A 21894-nucleotide genomic window follows, 5' to 3' on the forward strand; every position below is an offset into this window, starting at 1 on the left:
TTTGGTTACAAACACAATGGACACCTTTTAATTTGGAAACCCAGGTGTGGCTTGCATGGGTTGTGTGGTTTGTGTGGTTAGAGGCACTGCCTCCACCACATGAGACATTCTGTAGCCTTAGCACCAAAAACACAATGAGGCCTTAGCCTTTGTAGGAGTAACGTAGTGTCTGTTTCTAGGGTGCCAATATCTTGAACAGTGTTTGTAAGTACCCCCAACAGATCTAGGGTTTGGGGTTTTTAACTATTTTGCATTGCCACCCTGTTAGATGCCCTGTTTTTTTATTGTCTTGCCGTTGCAGATCAGCCATTCTGTTGTTTTTCCATAATTGTAAGGGGAATTTGCAGTCACAAATATCGATCAAACCTGCTTCACGAAACCAGGACTGTGATTTTACAACCATAATATACAATTGCACACCTCATAGTCATGTGCCAAAAAATGTTATGAATTTAACGTGTCAAAGGATTGAAATTCCATTTGGCCTTCTCTAATGGGAGGAAGGCAAGAAGTTGTTCTAGACATTGTGAAGCTGATCATTATCCAGTTCATTTATTTTAATATATGTGAACTGATAATACGGTTAATTCACTCATATACTTTCACTGCAGAAGTTATATTTCTGTCTCATATTCCTTAAGTTCTGCCAGGGCTGATCAGATTTGTTCAAATGTGTTTGAGAGCAGTGGGCCATTAAGGGCCTCTTAACAGTTTCCACAACCAGCACACACAAAAACATGAAAAACCATTTTGAACCATCAACAAACTAATTGCAGGCCAAGCGATTCTGGAGTACCCTAGATGCATTGCAGTAAGGTGAATGAAAGAAGTTACATTGAAATCAACAGTGAGGCATAAGTGCAAATAAAGGACTGCACCCTTTATATAGGCGTGTGCATTAGACTTACACAATTCAGCTAAGCATGAATAGAATGTAAACCACTTTCCATTTAAGTGTCTTTTATGAACACCACCATTGAAGAATAATGTAACCGCACTGTGAACTGCAGAAGCAGACAGGTGCTTGTTGTCTTTTAAAATTGGAAATTGATTCTAACCTAGTCAAGTAAGAGAGGGAAACAAACGTGCTTCTTTTTCATTACTCCACATAGTCTGATGTAATTGTTTCCTCAACAATACAATTCATAGAAGTATTGTCTCCTTCAGTCCCACCACAAGACTTTTCAATGGTTGGAGGTCAGAATTTAGCAATAGTCTGGGTGTGAACATCTTCAAGCCAATGGGCTTCAGCAGTATGCGAAAGAGACGTATCCAAACAATAATGTGTTTCTCACTTCAGCAGTTTGGTGTGGGTCTTTAAGATAAGTGATATATTCAAGAGAGCCACAAATATTTAAATGTAATTTGCAGCATCCCCTAATAGCTATGGGTGGCATTTATAACTGGGCACACAGACTACCGGTCCTCAACCATTGAAAAGTGTAAATGTAGCCAAACTGACAGATTCTCAGATTCCAAACATAGGGTACTGCCAGGCAGATCCAGCTTCCACTAAATTAATGCAATGGTCATAGGTTGTCTGTCAATCATCAGCCGGTGAACAGAACTTACACTATGGGCCTATGCTGTCATTTACAATTGGTGCAATATAAATCTGTCCACCATATTTGGAGGCAGGTGCTGTCATGGACTGAGAAACATGGCGAATAAGGGAGGATGGGTTACAATGGAAAAAGTATGGTGGTCAACCAGCAAATGAAAGCAGACATTGCACATCAGGAAATCCACAAGACTGCCATGGCACACCTGGAGAAAATTAAGCAATGAGCAGCCCATGTTGCAACACTTACAAGAAAGAATAAACTGAACCATTTTTTCCTAGCTCAGAGAATGCCACCATGGCGAATTGAAGAGCACCCCTCTGTACAAACATCAAGTAAAGGTAACCGTGAAATTGTGAGGGTAGACAACAGCTGTTTGAAGCTACAGTGTAGACACATACCCTAAATCAGCATAGGACAAAACAGAAGAAGATTATGGGGAATGCTGTGTCTACATTGCAACACCCCTACGGTGGCTGAGATGGAATGACTTCCATCTTAAGGGGCATATTTCATTTATCTGTGCACAACCCCAAGAACATGCAGTGGAACATGGGGTCCCAGCGATGACCTCAGCCTGCAGCCATGAAAGAAGTCACTAGAGACACTTCAAATGTTAGCCATTATTGGCATTGAAGACAGAGTGAACACTAGTAAGTACACTGTGGCAATATTATGCAACAAGAGGGCCAAGAAATAAACAATGTTTCCCGCCTGTGCTGATCTAACTTTGCACAAATAATCAGGGGTATAGCAAATAATTTGCTCATATCAGGTAGATTATGTCAAACATAATCTGTAACGCAGCATGAGGTCATACAGACATAGGCATGAAAATGCAGCTCATGCATCATAAACCGTGTAATGTGTACAAATATCACAATGCAACGCTATGAATAGAACAAAAAATGAAAGTAAACCAGTATCCATCCAGCATGGATACATACAAACCCATCTAGATGAGAACATGTCTTCACTGAAAAACCTACATCACACCACAACCACCAATTCAATAGCCCAATAGGGCTTTCACAATAACAGCCATGGCACAAAGTGCTAGATTGGATGTTTACCGCCTATCACACACCTTAAACAACAGAACAATTGCAAATCAAACTAGCAATGTCTATCATGTATTGTCTTACAAAGTGTCAGATGAAAACATCAAAACACAGAACCAGGTGAGGTTCCAAACCAAGAGGTCTAGGCGGGCCCTCTCCACCTGGTGAAAATACTGCAGAAAAAAACACAAGTCTTCATACCAATCACATTGCAGAATGGACAATGAAGACTTTACACATATGTTGTGTCCATGTCCATCTAAGGCTCATCACAATCCTGGTATGCTTGCAGGAAGTATTGTCTGTTCAACATCATTGTTGAACCCAGGAATGCTGGTATGCTTGCAGGAAGTAGTGTCTGTTCAACATTACTGATGAACTAAGGCATAGTGTATTTGTGTTTCAAAGCAGTTTCCTGGGAGACATTAGCACATCATTCAACTTGGAGCTAAGCTGGTGATCCTGTGGTAGAAAGTCAAACACCTCTGATATTACTTATGGGAAGCACAAGCCATAGATAAACAGTTGGTTTGCCAAGTAGAAATTAGGTAGAAGTTACCACTTGGACTGGCAAACCTTTAAATAATGATTTTTATAGTAAAGCCATGGAGTGGCATCTAATGTCAATGCTAACATGGGGTGATAATCTTGAATACATCTGACATGGAGAGCACAGAACTATGGACATTTGTGTCATCTTCAATGCGGTTAGCCTATTAGCTTTATAGTGATAGCTTTTAGAGTGAAGGCCAATTCAACTGTCTGCATCATTGAGGGTGAATACTATTTCTAAGACAGTATTGAGATTAGTCCCTTATTGTATCCAATACTTATAAAGTTGCAGGATGGATATGCTTTAGAATGGTTGTGTTAGGTGGGGGCACGTTTTTGAATTTGTGGAACAGTCTTGTTGGTTGTTGTGTAGTATGTGTTATGTGTATGTTTTCCTGTTCTGGTGTGTGCCAACTTAACTTTGGTCTTGTACACCAGCCGACATCGAGTTCACAACAGTCTGCAGGTGTATTACCAGTGTCTGCAGAAGCAGGGCCATCTTGTATATGATGCATGCAGTGTGAGTGCGGGCCTGCTTTGCCTAGTAATGTTTCTTTCCTTTGTTGCATGTGTGGCACATTTTCTATCATGTAAATGCTGGTGGATATCATACTGTAAACAGGGCAGAAGGACAGACATGTTTTTGCTTTCTATCTGGCAATACACAGCACTTGCTCTGTCAATGGAATGTACATGTTTGGGGGACCCGGCAGACGCACTGCGGAAGCTGGGCAGCCCTGTACAACAAGCATTGTAAAGATGGCAGAAATTAAATGATGGCAGTGTACATGACATCTGCACATTTCTGGCAGTTCGTCCACATTTGCAAATTCTAAATGACCCCCATGTAGTGTCTACAGAAGGTACTGGGGATGGTGAAAATGACTAGGGTTTGTTTGCAGGGTTATGTAACTTAGCGTTCAAAAATACACATCTAATCTGCCACCACAATCAACGCAACCAAACAGCATTCTGGAAGTGATGAAGCTAATAGGAGCTCCAAAACAGAGTAAAGTGGCAAAGGGGCAGACTTACCCCGGTGAATTCCAAGAACACCGCTGGACTAGGCAGACACAGTGGAAGAAAAGGCACAATCTCTGCTTTTTATTCAACCTTTATTCAACCTCAGCAGGACACAACTGATCTGCATAGAAAATGTTTCTTCTTCAGACGAACTCTGAGATATCAGATAAGGTCTTATTTTCATATCTGGGAAGAGAGCCCGAAGTTCTGTTTGGGAAGGGATAGCCCCCACACTCAAGACTTAACTAGCAACGGCCATTGTCACCTTACTGTTACGTTTCTAACATGAACGATGTATATAAATCCATTCAAAGAAAGTTAGCAAAATATGCCAGTCATGAGCCTCCTTGATCAGAGATAATATACATTTTAAAGCAAACATCTCCTTGAGATACGAAGTTTGGTTTAATGGGTCTATGATTTCATGTGAATTCCTCGTTTTTTTTTTTTACAGTTCCTATCTTGGAAAAATCAGTTTGTTGATAATCATGCCTACTAATGACAAATTGAACTCTTTTCTTAAATTCATACTTCTATGTTTTAATGACACCTTCTGGCCTTCCACTGACAGCCGGCACAATTAAAATTTAACTTCAACTTCCAAAAGAAAGGATATTTCTAATTAAGGTACTTGTTTCAGCAGGGTTACTTAATCACCTCTTACCATGTTTCTTTGAACCTATGCAAAAATGTTAAAAATTGGAACCTTTTGTTAACTGCACCACTTTCATAACACGTGCGTTTCACAAGAACACAAATGATCAAGTCTGACTTCCCTGTACCTGAAATAGTTTGTCATTTGTCACCCTGCTCACCAAGCTTATGAAAGCTCCAGGTACGACTATTAAGCAAAACAAATGACTACAGTCAAAATAACAGAAATATCGCCCTTACAAATGAGAGTAAAAACTTTTATGAAGATGCATTATTAAACGAGCCATAGAGATCCACATTCTTCCATCAGTGTGCATGCCAAACACCTCAAGTCCATCTGAACTATGTCAATAGCTAGAGAGGTACATTAGCTCTGCTGATGGAACAACCTTTTCCACTCTTCGCCAAACAGTTGCTGCTTGTAAGGGTAATCAGAAATCTCCTGATGGTGGAGCCTGGCTTGTCTTCAGGGAACATTTAGAAAATATATGGTCCTGTAAAACTAATCGAGGTGATAACTCTTTACTCAAGACAAATAAATCGAGACATTTTATAAACAGCCTATTAGTCGACAAGAGCTCTTGTGAAACTTGTCACTGAACAAGGACCTCAGACAAAAATGGCTCCATGGATGGGCAGTTATGTACGGTCAAGTCTGAAACCCAAGAATTGACAAAACTTTTGTCGATGTGAAGGGATGAACAACAAAGGAAATCAAAATTGTTTAAGTGAATAAACTAATAAACATCAAGTAGCAATAATTTGAGTTGTCATAAGTTACAGACAAAGCTAGGGTAGAGTTACCTAACACCTGCTCAGGCACAGTATTTGTAAGAATCTCTTACAGAGGACAGTCTCCAAATCAACAAGATGTTACAGGAAGCCCTTACACATTGGAAGGTTACAACAATATCCTACAGGTATTTGCCAATGGGACTTATCCTTTTAGTTTTTCTCTACACAGAATGAAATGTGTGATCAGTAATTTAAATAACATCTTCTACAAGCAAGTGAAGTGTGAACAGAATGTAGCTGTTGTTACATTTCTTTGCAAATTAGGTGCACTAAAGGTTACATTTAATTTCAGGCTGAATGCACCCTTAGGTATGACAGATTCTATAGCACCAGATTGAAAGTTATGTCATCTCACAAACCCCACGTTTTCTGCAGGTTAGAAATAATGGCAATGCAGATATAAACAACCTCATCTAAAACTATAAAAACTTCAATGACAGGAAGGAAACATTTGTAAGGAAATACATTTTCATGGAGGAAGATTGATCCTTTCATTAGAGTCATTTGATATGCAGCATTAAATCACTAATGGAACCGGCAACACTTAAGTGACCACAGCATGACATCAGCCAAATAGATTTTAGTGTAATACTGAGATTTATTATAAACGTAAGTAAAAGAGCAACAAGGTGACCACTCACTGAAAACCATCTCCTCCTGTGCACATATGTAATCATTAGTACCTCACTAATAGCCAGCAATAGATGTTACCCAGGAAGCAACATCCTAGGTATAGCTCTGTAAAGCAGGGCATCATTTAGGGGCAGCTACCTCTTGATGCTGCTTGCCACCCCAGTGGACTGCTTTGGAACCCATACCAAATCACGAATCTGACCACTATGCTGACATTTGAAATTGAGGGTAACCTAAAGTGTTGCTAACTTTATTTGCTGGTGGATTATATCGATAATAGGCTACTAATAAATAATATTATTTAGGCTTCTACTTTCATAAAATATTTGCTAAGTAATGCGGTGGACCATTCATGAGGTTAGATCTTGCCTACCCAAGCTTCTACCTGAGATACAATGTGGGTCAAATACTGTACGATGTCACTTCCTGCAGCCCTATAACTTTGAAAAAACGACAGCATCAGTGTTAAAGGGTCTAGAAAAAGTTATTTCGCATCCAAATAATAATTGTCTAACTTGTATAACAGATTCACAAATGGACAACCATAGAAGAACAGAGCTATCTGTGTCACATGGCTGAACGCCGATCACCCATTATAAGGACCTCAGAATGGAGTGTGGTAACCCTACCTCTCCCCAGAGGTACCCTTGAGTTAGCACCAGGTGATCGAATTACCTGGAGAATACAAGATGGACACTGACAGTGCTCCTAAACATGAGAAATAACTGGCATAACTGGTAGAATCTGTTGGTTATTCTTCATTGTATCCAGAATTTCACCCTCAGACGGCAGATGCTTCTAGCAGCCTCACTCTCTGGGAGACAATGGCTCAGTGGAGTTACTGTGCGCTTTGGTATCCTAACAGGGCTCAATGCTGGTCCCATCTGAATTACCAAGAACTTCACAATAGGATCTTTATCGTAGGAAAGGCCAGTCTCTAAATATTAGTGGTTTTAAACAAAAGTGGCATTAGAAAGTGTAGATTGAATTTGTCATAGTTGTATGTTTAGGAAGAGGTTGTGGAAAATGGGGTTTACCAGAGAAAAGTCAGTGAAGACGTCGCAAGAAAGGTAATAATCACTCAGTGACTCAGTGGTTCAGTTGTAACTTTCGTTTAGGTATATACCTTACACACTTTTTTGTAACATAGATGTACACTTGTATTTCAGATCTATTTGGCGTAAGTGTATAACTGAGGTGGAAATGTACCTCAACAGCTCTCGTATTTCTTGGATGGAAGATAATTCTTGTCCTGGGTGTTCTCTGTTTTTTTACCAGATGTAAAAGAAGTAGAAAAAAAAGTTACACAATTCTGCTGCTATTACTCGTGATATTTGTCTGCCCGATGGACAATATCCAGCAGGAAATACGTGGATAATGACCTGCGTATGGAAATCGTCTGATCTGTGGGCATTTCCGTGCATTCTCTGTGATTCCGATTGAATAGGGAACCCGATAAATACCGCATAATGTGTAGAATCCTAGCTTTACAAATCGTCCTTGTGGTCGGGCCCAGCAATATTAGGAGCTTAACTACAGAGCAATGCAAATACCCATAGCAAATGAACGTGTTTTAAATAAATTGTAGTCGCAGTACCATACTTAAGAGCTAAAGCCTGCCCACTAAGCACAGAGGTCCATGGCATTACTGAATAACTAGCTCGGGCCCCCACAAGTCCGTTCAGAATAATTGCTAAATTCATTAGTGAGCTGCCTTTTGTCTGACCCTGTCTGCCTTTTCACCATACTTAATATACAGCTGCTTAAGATACTAGACGCCTGGGATTTAAAGGCAGACTGGCATTTTTCCCACTCTGAGAATTCCATCCCTCTAAAATGCTGAGCGTTGTATCCCTCAACAAGCCCTAGACCTCCTCCAAAATGTTAACATTTTAGGGGGCGAATAAATAGGGGAGGGTTTCACCAAGGGGGTCCAATCTTCAAATTGGCGTGGCACTCTCAGTTTGGATTGAATAGAAAGCAAGACAGTAAATGAAAAGTGGGCATGTGAGAAGGAAAAGCAGCAGAAAGAAGGATATTCTGTCATTACAAAATAAGAAACTACCCCTAAAATGAGAAGCAATGTTACAATTACAAAAAACATAGGTTCAAGCTAGCGGTGGCCTCGTAAAACCAAGTTGAAAGGGAACCGAAGTTTCCACAAAACTCAGTGTTATGAAGAACGCAGTAATTGTACAAGTGTGTGCCTGAATTTAGGGCAAATTCTCCTGGGCAAAACCAGGAGGAATTCGTCCCACCAAAACGGCCTGTAGTTCAGGAATGACGTGAGTAAATTTGTATGGTAGAAGTGATGTGGTTCACATTTTTAATTGCATTTCTACATAATAAGTTCCCTTGTAATTTTGCCTTAGAGCTCAAATAGTTAAGTAGCATTAATCTTTCATAACCGACTCAGAAACTTTTCAAAAAGTAGAGACCAGGAATCAGGGCTGCAAACTAACATTTTTCCCCTCAAAGTTCACGATGCCCCCCAACTATCAGTGTTGTGAATATATAATGGCTATATCAGAATCCCAGTGCTCTGGGGTTAAATTGTAAAATGGCCGTGGGCGTGCCATCAGCAATAGTGAAAATCGTGTTTACCTTGTCTTGCTACAAGGTTATTTTTTTTTGCAAAACTGTTGCAAATCTTACATGCTTTTCTGTAATACCATTTTTGATGTGCACGTTTCAGAATAGTACTTGCTCACCTATCTTTCACTTCAGTACATAAGAAAACAACATTAAAGTTCAAAATCCAGATATGTGGATCATTATCGTTTCAACTGAATTCACGAAACATGGAAAGTGAAAGCACCAGGATTTTTTTTTTCATTTGTAAATGCCTAAGTGGCATGAAAGTGGGTATTCTGGAAAGGACACTTGTCGGTAGGTGATCGCTCTGAAAGTCATCCATTTGTGGTAATTCACATACCCTTGTGGAGAGGTTCCTACCAAGGAAACACATGTTATTTTGTACCTACCAAAGAAAGGGCTAAAGGCATTCCCAGGGTGTGAATACACAGACAACACAACCTTGTTTCATGATGGTTTTAACATCATGGAAAATGGTTTGACTTCTGGAAGCTTTATTTTTTTCTGTATTGCATTACCCTTTTCTACAATTGTTTTAATATAGGATACGAAAAATAAAAATAGTAAAAGTCACTTCCTAAATTTTCATCTTTACTTACATATATTTTGTACATGTAAATACTGACGGAAACCTACGACTGTCATGGAGATCTCAAAAGTAATGTCGGGAAAATCTACAAGTCAATACAAGTCAGAAATATTCTTTAAACACAAGAGTAATTTTCGAGTTTTTCCCTCATCCCTCATGCCATTCCTGAAATATGCCAAATATTTCTACACAGACCTATTTTCCTATTTGACTGATAAAAGGTTGTTTTCTTCAAAATGATAGCTTTGACCGTTTTCTTTTTCCACGCCAACATCTCTTATTAAACCAAGTTTAGAGGGTAGACATCAGATTTGTACAGTGCTGAAGAAAAGAGTATAGAAGTGTTGTGCCTTTGTAGCTCAGAATTGATCTCTGCCATGGGGCCTGTGGGCTCTCACGATGTGACATGAAGCCTTCCTATTCTCGAAAACCATTTTCCAAACAAACGCCTGCCAACCATCATTAGCAGAACAGCTATTTTTTGCTCTGGGCGCTGTCAGTAGGAGGTGGGCTCAGTAAGTGTGAGCTCCAGATCCACTTTTACTTCTAAAGTGCTGAGGGTTCAGTGTGTGAAGAGGAACACACATACACAACCCAACGCTCATCCCTCTACTTGAAACCTTTATCACAAGTTTTCTATTGTCAGTAAAAAAGAGAATGGCATCCGTTCCAAGATTAATCAAACGATGGGAGTAGATAAATGCACCTTTAGAACAATCAAAGCAGTCTTCACCGGATAGTGCATGAGTAACATTAAGATAAGAAGCTAAAAGAAGCATATCAGGACCAAAGTAAAACATAACTTTGGAATTGTTCGGTAGAGTGTGGTAAGAAGATTACCCACGAAATGTAATAGGTGTACATTCGGAAATATTTCTTACCCTCTATTCCTGCAAGCAGAACACGTGAATGGTCATATGCAATGACATTTGCATATCTATTCTTTGGCTTATTGACTTCAAGGTTGGAATGCTCCCATGTAAACTGCTGACCAGGATCAATTGACTAAAGAAGAAAACAAAGGGTGAACAAGTTGAAAGAAATCAGTAAATCAGTCTTCTACAAGATGAGCACATTTCAGCATTTTGGCTCCTCACTGCCAATGTGTGGGTGACATTATATACATTGATTACCATACACTGATTACCACAAAAATATCCCAAGGTACATACAGTTAGACAAGTCTGTGCTAAAACTGCATTTAGTTTGGTCTCTTATTTATATTCGGCATCTATTTGTTTTTCATCATTCCAGAATTTAAAATATTGAAGGATCTTGGTGCTAATTTGCAACATTCTAAGAACAGAGGTTCCTCTAAACAGACTGTACCACCGATTCCATCTCATAAAATACAACCTGTCCACTTCAAATGTATTTTGTGTGAGTGGATCAACCTACAAATCATTATCTATTGTCATACTACTGAGAACATGCATTACATTGCTTTGAGTTCAAAGATATGTTTTTTGTGCACTTACTCTAATATTTACTATAGTACTGATCACCGACAAAGATGGACACTTTGGAAAGGTAACCAAGGAAGAGTTTGGTGGTTTTCACTCTTTGATTGGCACTGAGGTTGTACATGTAGAATATGTGGTAAGGAAGCAGGCTTAAAACTAAAAATCATATTTCGCAGAATTAACACACACTCTGAAAGGGGAAAATGTGAAGTAATGATCTGGTGAAATATGAAGCACTACTTGGGATACCTAAAATATGCCCTAAACTGATACAATAATAATTTTCTTTACAAAAATTGAACCATTTAAAAGTATTCAAGCACATTTTCCATAATTGCAGCAATTGACATATTTCCTCTTTTAGAAGGTAAAATGTAAAAGCTGAAAGACGGGTAAGTAGGAAACCTAAACTATAGTAAATTCTCCAATAAATATATTAACAAATAAAAAAACAAGCAAGCATCTTAGTTTCCTGATGGTGTTAAGGTCTGGATACAGAATGTCTGAGCATTGAATACATATTTGCTTGTGCTTTGTGTCTTTGCTTTTTTGCAGCTTTTTTCTAGCAATTTGTGACTTACCGTGATGCATTATATATAAATATATATCTATATCTATATATAATATATAGATATAGATATATATTATATATACGTATAATGACAATAATGTATATACGTATTGTTATGAAGATGGAAATGAAATGCAAGTGGTCCTTTAAAATCCTTCCCTTAAGAATGTACAGAAATAGTCACTGAACTATGATTTACACTGAGGATTATGGGGAATGCTTGCCATGAAATGTCCTAGAAATGAAAGAGAGGATTATAAGGTATTGCACGTTTAATGAAATGTACGGAAGTCTGAGAAAAGCACATATATGTTTGTGAAATCACACAGTAGCAAAACAAGGACAAAGAACCAGGTTGATAACACTTAATACGTTTTGAGTGATTATATTAATCTTTACAGTAAATCATATTTTTAGGAAGGCACACAAGTATTTCCTTTCCATACATTTGTTTTTCTTTGTTTGAGACATTGTGAACAACTACATGCTGACAGTAAATCAGATCATAGAGTACAGTGGTGCACATTTTACCAAGTCTTCTTCGGCAGCACCAGGGACGTGGGTCACCTGACCTTCCATTTTTAGTCCTTTTTGGTATTGTGAGATGCTGATGTGAAAGGTGATACTCATGGTGACATAATCATGCAGGAGATATTCTAAGATTGCCTGTCAAGCCTGTGCTAGAAACTGGCTTATTTCATTGAAAGAGAGTGCAGAATGCTAATGTACTTCACAATGTTTTTTTTTTTTTTAATAAAGCTAACATATTTAAAAAAATTAAATAGGAAAGTTATTGTATGATAAGTATGACAATTTGTAGTGTTGTGTAACAACAGCCTAAATTCAGTTACTAACACACCACACTGTTTTCTATCAACGTAAGGACAACATTTTGACTGAAAATCTATGCAATGGGAATTGGTTGACATTAAGCAACAAACTAAGAGGGTAAACAGAAGGGAAACACCTCTTACAACTATTTACATCTCACACTGAGTTCCATTTTTATGACTGCTATTAGTCAAGACCTTTTCACTTTACTAAATGTATATGTTGGCTTACTTATAGAGGTTTTCCATCAGCTCTCATAACCCATTGGACTATTGTTGTGGTATTGACATTTTTCTTCCACGCACTACTACACACAGCAAGCAACAAGGGGTCAGCCAACTTCAGCCTTAACTTCACATTGACTGAAGGCATTCTGCTCTTTCACAAGGAGCACAACTGCACACAAGCAAGCTCCCTTCAGTGACAGTATCCACTATTGCAAACGGTGCTTCCTGAGGCCAAAACAATATTTTTGCTTTTAGACTATTTTTATTTTTTTAAAGTTGTGAGAAACCAGTAGCTCTTTAAACATAAGGTTATATGAAAACCACGAAAACACAACACAGGCTTTAACAAAGCCAAAAGGCAGGGAATCTATTGGCTTTGTCAATACTTATTATTAATAGCTACTCCACTTTTTTTTTTTTTAACGTATAATTATCTTCACATGAACTTCAGCCTTCTGCTTAGGTTTTAAGAGTTTTGAGTAAATGTGTGGCTCTCTTCTGTAAGCATCCAGCTCCTCACCTTTCTTCTAATCTTGCAGTTTAATATATGAAATCTAATCACAATGTCCTCATATTAAGTGCAAACACTTCTTGTTAGCAATCCTGCTCTTCTCTGTAACCGCCCACACCATCCATAATTGAGCCTGCTCCTCTCTTTGACTTCCCAACCTCTACTCTACAAGTCGACAACCAAAGGGTTGTGAAATGCATATTAGGAGTTGACTGGTGAAAATAAGAAGGTCAGGATTCTCAAGAGGCATGGCTATTAAGGAAAGCATTGGTGAAAATAGGACAATTAACACAATGAACTAGGCATTTAGAAAGATGAGTAATGCAGTTACTGAACAGAGCAGGAAAGTGATCAACTGGAAAGCAGCAATTAAAAGATGAAGACAGAAAACAATATTATCAAGTCGTTTAATGAGCAGGGCAAGTATTAAAATAGGGGCCATTAAGAGAGGAACTAGGGAATTCCCACAAGGAAGCATGGAGACTGGAATTTAAAAAGTGGAGCAGGAGGATTAAGAAAACGAAAATAGCAATCAACTTGAGGAGTAAAGCAGTTATTGAAGTGAATAATGAAATAAAGTGGAAAAGAAAAAGTGTGCCATTTTTCTTAAAGAGAAGATAATTTCACTGCCAGGGCTGGACACTCAAGAAATGGAGGAGAACATTTGAGGATAATAGGGACATTAAGTGAAGGTGGGCAATATGCAGCAAAAGGAGCAGAGCTGTTAGTAGGTGGGCAATTTAAATGAAGTGTGGAAATTAGGAAGAGTAATGATAAAAGGCAAGCATTGCAACTAAAACGTAAAAAGACAATGAAAATAGCATGACAGTGAGAGGAAAGGGTATGATAAAAAGAGCAGCTTAAGATGTAAGACAGTGAATGAAAGCTGTATGGAATGTATTTGTGATAGGATATTAGCCAAATAGAGAGTTACCAATGACGCACTGTCACTTGAAACACAGGGCCATATTTATGGCTGTCACGCAGCACAGCAACTCATCTTGCTGCGCTACATTGTGTGACAGGGAAAGGGCAGGAATGTACCGTATTAAAAAGAATACAGCAAAATCCTGCCTTTGGCCCTGCGCTGGTGCCGTTTTGGCTCCCTACTACCAATGCAGGCACCCTTGCACTATGGTGCACAGCTGGCTGCGTTGTAAGGAGGATTGTTTTTGTACAGGAAGGGGCAACTTCCTGAACAAAAACAGTCCCCTGAGGCATTTCCCTCTTTCTAAAAGGCGTGGCATTTTGGCACATTCCCAGGTCTACCACTTTTGGTAAATCTGGGAATGCGTTAAAATCCATGGCTGTTGCTTGAGAACACCGACACAGCACCCATGGAATGCCTGCCTGAGGCAGAATAATGCAATGCAGCAATTTGTGCTGTGTTGCGTTCCTCCATATTTATGAAACCATTCAGGGCCATATAAGGCCATCATTTTGGGCTTGTGTCGCGCACACACCACGTTGCATGGTGCAAGAGTGATGCAACTCCATTATAAATATGCTTCACAGTATTTGCATACTTTTGCAATACCATAATGTGGACAGATTAATAAACCAGAGCACATTTACTTGTTAAATGAAAACCCTGGATTTAAGACATGGAGAATACTGGCTTGGTGAACAAGGATTTGTAGACACTAATTCAACCTACCCTAGCCATTTTCTGAAAAACTCTATGATCTTGTATCTGCCTGTTTTAAACTGATATCAGGACCAAACATGAAGAATATAGTGCCCGAGCCGTAGCATGTTTTATAAGTTTGTGCAGTAAGAAAAACTATCTCATATAACGATAAATGGGAATCTAGTGGACTTTAGAATCCAATGAATGAAAGGCAGCAGCAGCATGGCTGTACTACCAATGTGGATTTTTAAAAGGAATCCGAAATCTACATTCTGGAACCAATGCAGTCTTTACAGAAGTTGTTTTTGAAACCCTAATAGAGTGTATTTCCACTACTGCCTATGCTGCAACTAAGGCTATCACTGCTGATATTCTGACTGCAGGAGTCAAACATAGTAAAATCCAGAGAACTCTTAGATGGTGAAGCAGAAAGATGAAACAGATGAAGGATATCCACCAAGATCTGCAGGTCAAATAATTGGGGCTGTAGGCCTCACTACCAATGATAATTATCACCTCTCTCTCCATACATTATTTTCTGATGGATATACAATGTCATTAAGCCCCATTTTAAACCATGCAAAGGGAACCATTATCATCCTTACACCACAGCTACCCCTCCCACCTCCAATCCTCCAATCACAAGGTGGTTTGGATGTGATGGTTCTGCAAATCAGATGGTTTTCTCCCCCATCTGCCTCTGCCAATTACCTTAAAAATACCTGCTTGATATGAATTGGGAGGGGGTACTTGCTGCCGAATGAAGAAGGGTAGTGCAATGGCAGTGGAGCTTTCCAGATATAGTTGACAGTAGTCCCACCATGAGTATTCTGAGTGCTGGCAGGAGGACAATGGATCTTGTAACCCCTTACGAGGTCACCATGGTAATCCCATCCACTTCCTTGGTGCCCTCGATAAACAGAGCACCATGTAATCTCCAGATCTCATCTGCATCGCTGAGCATTCATGTCACTGTGGGATAGAGTCAGTGGAATTCCCTGGGGACCATAGGATGCACAAAGGTATGGATTCCCTCAGACAGCAATGCATGGCTGCCAGATGGTTCAAAGACATCAGCAATGCAGTGCTTGCTCTACAATGCTAATGTGTCCCACTGCATTGTTTTTGTCCTCCCACAGCCTGGACACCCATGAAATTGAAGGCAATTACCACTGGTAGTCATGGAAGGATACGGAAGAAGCTTAGCCCATATATGAAGTGGTACCTCCATTCAGGCACAAAAGAAGTGAAAGTGCAAGCAGATGCTTGCTTTGTATTGGGTTTCAATTTATAAAATATATTTTCACCGGGCTACTGATAGAGCTTAAATTTTAGTGCTGTCCCTCATGTCACAAATCAACAGAATGTGGCAAGTTATAGTTTATGAAAGTGAAGAGTGGAAAAGCTAACATAGGGATTGCTTGTATTTTAAAGTTCGACTTATGTGGCTTTTGAATTTAATAATATGCTAGAAGGATAAAACTGGTGCTAGAGTCTAAACTAACAATGCATATAGAAACAATATTGAATTTCTTGTGATAAGTTAAAGATTAGTGAGTTTGAAATTGCGCGCACAATAAGAGAAATGCAATTTTCTGTTATAATTAATTAAATGAAATGAACAAATCTTTTTCCATTCATATTAACTGTATTACTCATTTTTATGAAATATAATTAATGATAAACTTATAAGTTTATATATATTATGTGTTTAACTAAACGTGTCAAATAAATGTATTTTATGTTTTTCTTGTGTTAGCATGAGTTAGGCCTGGAGAGCTTGCAGTTTGCAGTCATGTAAAAGTGTTAAATAATTTTTTCATTATGTGAGGTTGATGTCTATTCAACTGAACATGAACTGACACCGTTGCCGTATCAAAACAGTTCCTGTATTTTGAAATATCAATGGACATGTTGAACTCTAGTCAGTCTTGAGGAATCCTCAAGCTTGCAAAAAGCTAGTGATGCTTGCAGATGCCTTGCTGATTCTGATGTCATGTTGATGAAGATTCCCTGAATGCTGTGCTCCTTGGAGAGGTATCTCCCTCCCTGCCATTTTCTCTTACCTCTGAAATGTCCTTTTTAGATTTAGTATTACTTTTGTTTTGCCCTTTAAGAAGACTCGTGCATGAGTTTCAGATATGCAGACTCTTTCTCTTTTTACTTATCTTTTGCCAAATTTAGCATTCTGCAGTCCAAGATTATCTTTTCCCAAATTATTTTTGTCTTATTTGTATTTTTGTAAATGTTGCCCACATGTGTCCCCCCCCACACACACATGTATTTCCCTGATAAGGTTAGCTGTGGGGTTGACCTGTCCCCAGCCAAAAAGTATTGACTCTGCTAAATGTGAATTGACTAATGATTGTAAATTCTGAGAATAATGTAATATCTGTGTCTGAGATATATATATTTTTTTGCATTATTTATTGTTCTTCTTGAATGCTTAGTTTTATTAAGGTTAGTTCTTCTGAATTCATTTTGATGCCTTGGGCAACCCTGGGTGATTAGGTACCTTTATGACCTAGTTTTGTGATTTGTTTACATGAGTTTGAGCTTGTGTTTGTAATAAATCTTTTAACTTTATTCCCGATTGGAGTTTTCCTTCTGGTAGCCACATTGGTCATGGTGTCTAAATTGTTTGGGGTGTTGTTGAAATATTGTTGATGGTTCACTATACATCTTTCTGGGTCCAAAGGTCTATCAACCTCATTGCGCATTTGATTCCTGCGAAGGATGAAAAATGCGTTCACCCTATTATAAAATAATTAATTAATTCTTAACAATTTTATGGTTGATTTTAGATAGTGAGGGGTCCAACAATCACTAACTAAAGTAACATTAACATTTGAAACTAACACTGAATAACATTGTTATTAATAACATTCATGGTAAGATGATTGTGACCAAATCTTTGACACAAATCAGATGACATTCATTAACGTGTCTGTAGGTTCAATCACATATTAGCCCTCTTAAGTGCAATACCAGAATATTTGAACCGAAATATCGTTAGGCAGAAATATCCACATTTTAGAGTTATTAAAAAATCCACAACCAATGGAAAAACATTTTTGCAAATACTATTTTGGACAAAATAATTATGTTAAACTTTCAAATGATCAAGGTATACTCAGTTAAAAATCACTAGCATTAAATCTGAATTTCAGTTTACTTAACTAAACAAGCAGTTCTTTTCTACAGCAAAGTCTACTTAGTGAATAGTCCTTGTGCACTGAAAAATAATCTGCTATAGAAACGATTTTATGAGGCAAGCATATTCGGATTGAAAATGGTCAGTGGTTTTATATAGGACGATGCTCCAACAGGATAAAAGAAAAATAGGGCACTTTTCCTAGCTGAAAGCTTTTTCAGTACATTATTACTGGAGCAACTTAAAATGACGTCCCAAAGTAAGCCTGCTTGTAAGAGGAACCACTAATGGCAAGGATGTTATGTGCTGTGAATGCTGATGAAAGCTGTTTTCCCATGCTAGATCTGCCCTGACCTATATTTCTCAGCTGTTGGAACACCGAGTGCAAAGTAAAACATTTCAGATGAGATCTGTGAGCGGGAGATTGAAGCATGCATGGCCAGATCCATGTTATCAACTGTGAGGTAGATACTGTGGGGACTAGAGCTATGCAAGTACCACAATTCACGTGCAAACTTTATGCATGCCAGATAGCAACTGTAGATTTCTTAGGTAGGAAAGGGGAAGCCAACACCTACAAGTCTCGTGGGTGTATAAAACAAAGGGGGGTCTCTGCCTGGAGAAATGTTTCCACGTGAAGAATTTTTTTCAAAAAAACATGTTCAATATGTAAATGCTCAGATTTGATGCATCTACTCTGGACAATTGGCAAGAGTAAGTGCAGAGGTGACATGCTTAAGGGAGCCTAGAATTTGCTTAGTCTTCGGCGTTTCATCCTAAGTGATTTTGTGAAATTCGTGGAATTGTTGCAGATGCTACAGATGCTGCAGATGCAGCAAGTTGAAAATCATGTTGGACATTCAGACCGGGGCACAGAGGAAGAGAGGAAACTGACACGAACATGGTTTTGCATCATCAGACCAGGGAGGCATACTCACACAGTTCATCCTTTTGCACGTGACCCTACTGTTTTACGTATACGAGGCAGCCGTTACTTGACATTACAGAAAGGCACTTGGAGACCAGTTGTGGCATGCACTATTTTACATTGTTATATTATAATATAGTGTATTATTCTGACGTACTTTAACTCCTGCCAAACTGAATGCTGATCCCGCATGAGACCCTAACAAGCACTCAATATGCAAGTAAAATATGATTTGCACTTCCAACTAACCCAGTGTAAACTGGAATAAATTAACACGATTACCACCCTCCGGCACTACTGACTTTCACACAAACTTTTTTTCATAGATTTGTTCTTTTGTACTCATCTCCTGTGTTATTTATGAAAAAGCTTTAAGCTTAAAATATTTCTAACATAATTTTAATAAAATAGCAACAGTTTAAGATAAATCAAAGTATGCATGTAATTAGCTAAACCCTAGTCTAACTAGATAATGACATTAAAACAAACGTAGGACAAGGGAACCCTTATGTCCTACAGCCTTTATGGCTTGAATAGTTTCTCTCTTTAAGATGATTTTCACTGCAGTATACCCCTGGTATATTTGCAAATACTTTTTTCAGACTGAGACTTGATTTGCTGATGATTTTCTAGGGAGGGGGTGGAAATGTTTATTATTTGATGACACTACACACTTGTTCCTCACAATCACTTTAGATGCCATTCTATTGAAGGAGAGGCTGTGTGTAACAGACCTTTACACCAGGTTTGGTGCCCCAACGGCGCTTCTATGTTATTTACACTGTGACACAGATTGTGAGGAGCAGTTTTTGCACCTGTGAAATCTCAAGGGGGCATTCTGATATCTGAGTGAAAATGGACGGCACCACATTAAATATACAAGCGTGAACAGGCTTTCTGCGAGGCACACTGACTGTATGCCACATAGGAGGTGGCACGAAGTCAGAGAGTCCCTGAGGGCATCTTTTTTATTGGGGTGGGGCTTTGGGGTGTCATGGACCACCCAAGAACCCCCCCTAAAGGCAGGTATCATCACACAGTGCAGCCGCATGTGGGGGGCTCCATGCCATCTCTTCAATATCAGGCCAGTTCGCATGTCTTTCTACAATATAAAAGCAAACTGGCCATTTGAAATTACCAGTCCATTTTTCAATTGTGCCCTTCATCGGGGAAAACAGACTTTTAATATAATACACTACGCAGTTCCAGTCCATGCCAGCCATGTCTGTGTGCTACAATCTCATTTTGTGCACAGACAAAATAAGCTAATGGCAACTGGAGGGTAGCTGAGCTAGCTCAGTGGAAACACAATCCGACAGCGACAAAGACCAAATAAAATTGAGCACATAGGTAGCAGAATATACATCTCCCCTCCAATGAACCAGTGCAGTCTGCTTTTTAAACTAAATACTGCACAAAATGGAGTGATAAAAATGTGACTGTACCAAACGGTCTCCAGGAGGAGATATGTGATTGGTAATATTTCTTATCAAACACACACCGTATACATAATGGAGCAGCAAGATGTGGCTTTTATCCTCAAAGGTTTCCTGCTAGGGGAATGGATGCATAATGTTCTCTTGAATTATGGCCCTTTGCCTCATTTGTAAGCAGAGAGGATAAAATGAATATCCCACATCCACCCACCGGCATTACATATTCATCCTCAGTGAATGTTCCACTTCAAGCAGCTACATATATGTTTTGATTTCAAGAGTGATGAATATCAATGACTCCTGCGTGCCAGAGATATGAAAGCAACCATTTAGTCCTTCATAAAGCGATGCTCTAGATAAAATTAAATTCCTCAAATAATATACATTAAAGACTGGAGGTGACATAATTATTGTGTTGGAGTAGGTCTTAAATGAAGTGACCAGCAAACATCAGCCAAACAATCATATTAGGTTTGCATGAAGAAACACACATACCCTCATTGTGAATTTGCTGGATTTTGGTGCAGGCATAATGGAGGGACATAATGTCCTCTTACGTCTGGTATCTTGGCACCAAATGTCCGATATTAAAAGATTCTGCTCTGGAATGGGAAATAACCATATAGAATCTCACATCACACCACAACTGAAGGAGCTACACTGGCTACCCATACACAAACTAACACAATTCAAACTCCTCACCCACACTTTCAAGCCACTACATAATACTGGCCCAGTATACCTAAAAAAGCATGTGCCTCCCACACAACTCTACTCATTTGAACTCCTAACTGTACACATCCCATGCATACGGAAATACCAGGTATCAATCCTTCTCCAACATCGCTCCTAAATAATGGAACAACCTAACGCTACATATAAGAGCATCCTCCTCTCTTCTTGAATTCTTCAAGATGATGAAGACCTAACTTTTCGAGTAGTCCCACTAGGCTCTGGTTTTGGCTAAACTCACACGTGCTCAGCGTCAGGATCCCCTTCCCAGTAAAAAAGAGCTCTACAAATCTGCATAACATAACAGAATGAGAAAACTGGATCTTCTCCAATGGGGTTTCCCCTATTTAAGGGACATCTCTGCTGATATTTGTGTCAGCAGTAGGGATGGGGAGGACTGGTTTGGTATGAGTTGGAAGAATGTGGCAGGACAGGTGGAAGACGATTCTTTGTTCCTCCTGTGGTACTGTAGGGGTCATGCAAGGGGCAGGTTGTGCTGCTGCACACTGTCACTGCCCCTAGCAGCTTTATTTGGTGCACCCTCACTTCTGATGAAGTTGGACCTGCTGTCTCGGTGCCCAGAAACAGCAGGCCTAGAGATGCAAGGGTATTAATAATGGCCAAAGGCAGCTTTCCCTTCCGCCTCCTCACCCTGAGTAAACAATCAAGGATATGCCACTCCTTGTAAAAGGGGCCACAACAATGTAAGACACACCCTCACAAGTAATGACTTCCACAGTCTCAGCATAGTTTCAAAAGTGTAAACTAAACGTAGGAGGTTGTCAGATCTTGAAATTCTCATCAAGTCCACTGGTAAGCAGGCTCAAGCCAGGAAATCCTTTGCACAAGGAAATAATTCTAATTACTTTATCAGTGTGCCATTTGTAATGTTTGCATCACATATTATGATATCACTCATATGACTATCATCTGGCAAAAACATAACT

At 39.1% G+C, this 21894-nt stretch overlaps 1 protein-coding gene across 19 annotated transcripts in view; it reads right to left on the bottom strand.

Moving 5' to 3' along the window:
• The window catches only part of PTPRD (protein tyrosine phosphatase receptor type D), a 3982777-nt gene that overhangs the window by 123732 nt on the left and 3837151 nt on the right, over nucleotides 1-21894 (bottom strand). For all 19 annotated transcript variants that reach the window (XM_069230134.1, XM_069230131.1, XM_069230149.1 and 16 more), the window contains one exon: nucleotides 10346-10469. In XM_069230134.1, coding sequence (XP_069086235.1) covers nucleotides 10346-10469 — 124 coding nt within the window. The remainder of the gene's footprint in view (nucleotides 1-10345; nucleotides 10470-21894) is intronic.

The sequence above is a fragment of the Pleurodeles waltl genome, chromosome 1_1, assembly GCF_031143425.1.
Source record: "Pleurodeles waltl isolate 20211129_DDA chromosome 1_1, aPleWal1.hap1.20221129, whole genome shotgun sequence".
NCBI lineage: Eukaryota > Metazoa > Chordata > Amphibia > Caudata > Salamandridae > Pleurodeles > Pleurodeles waltl.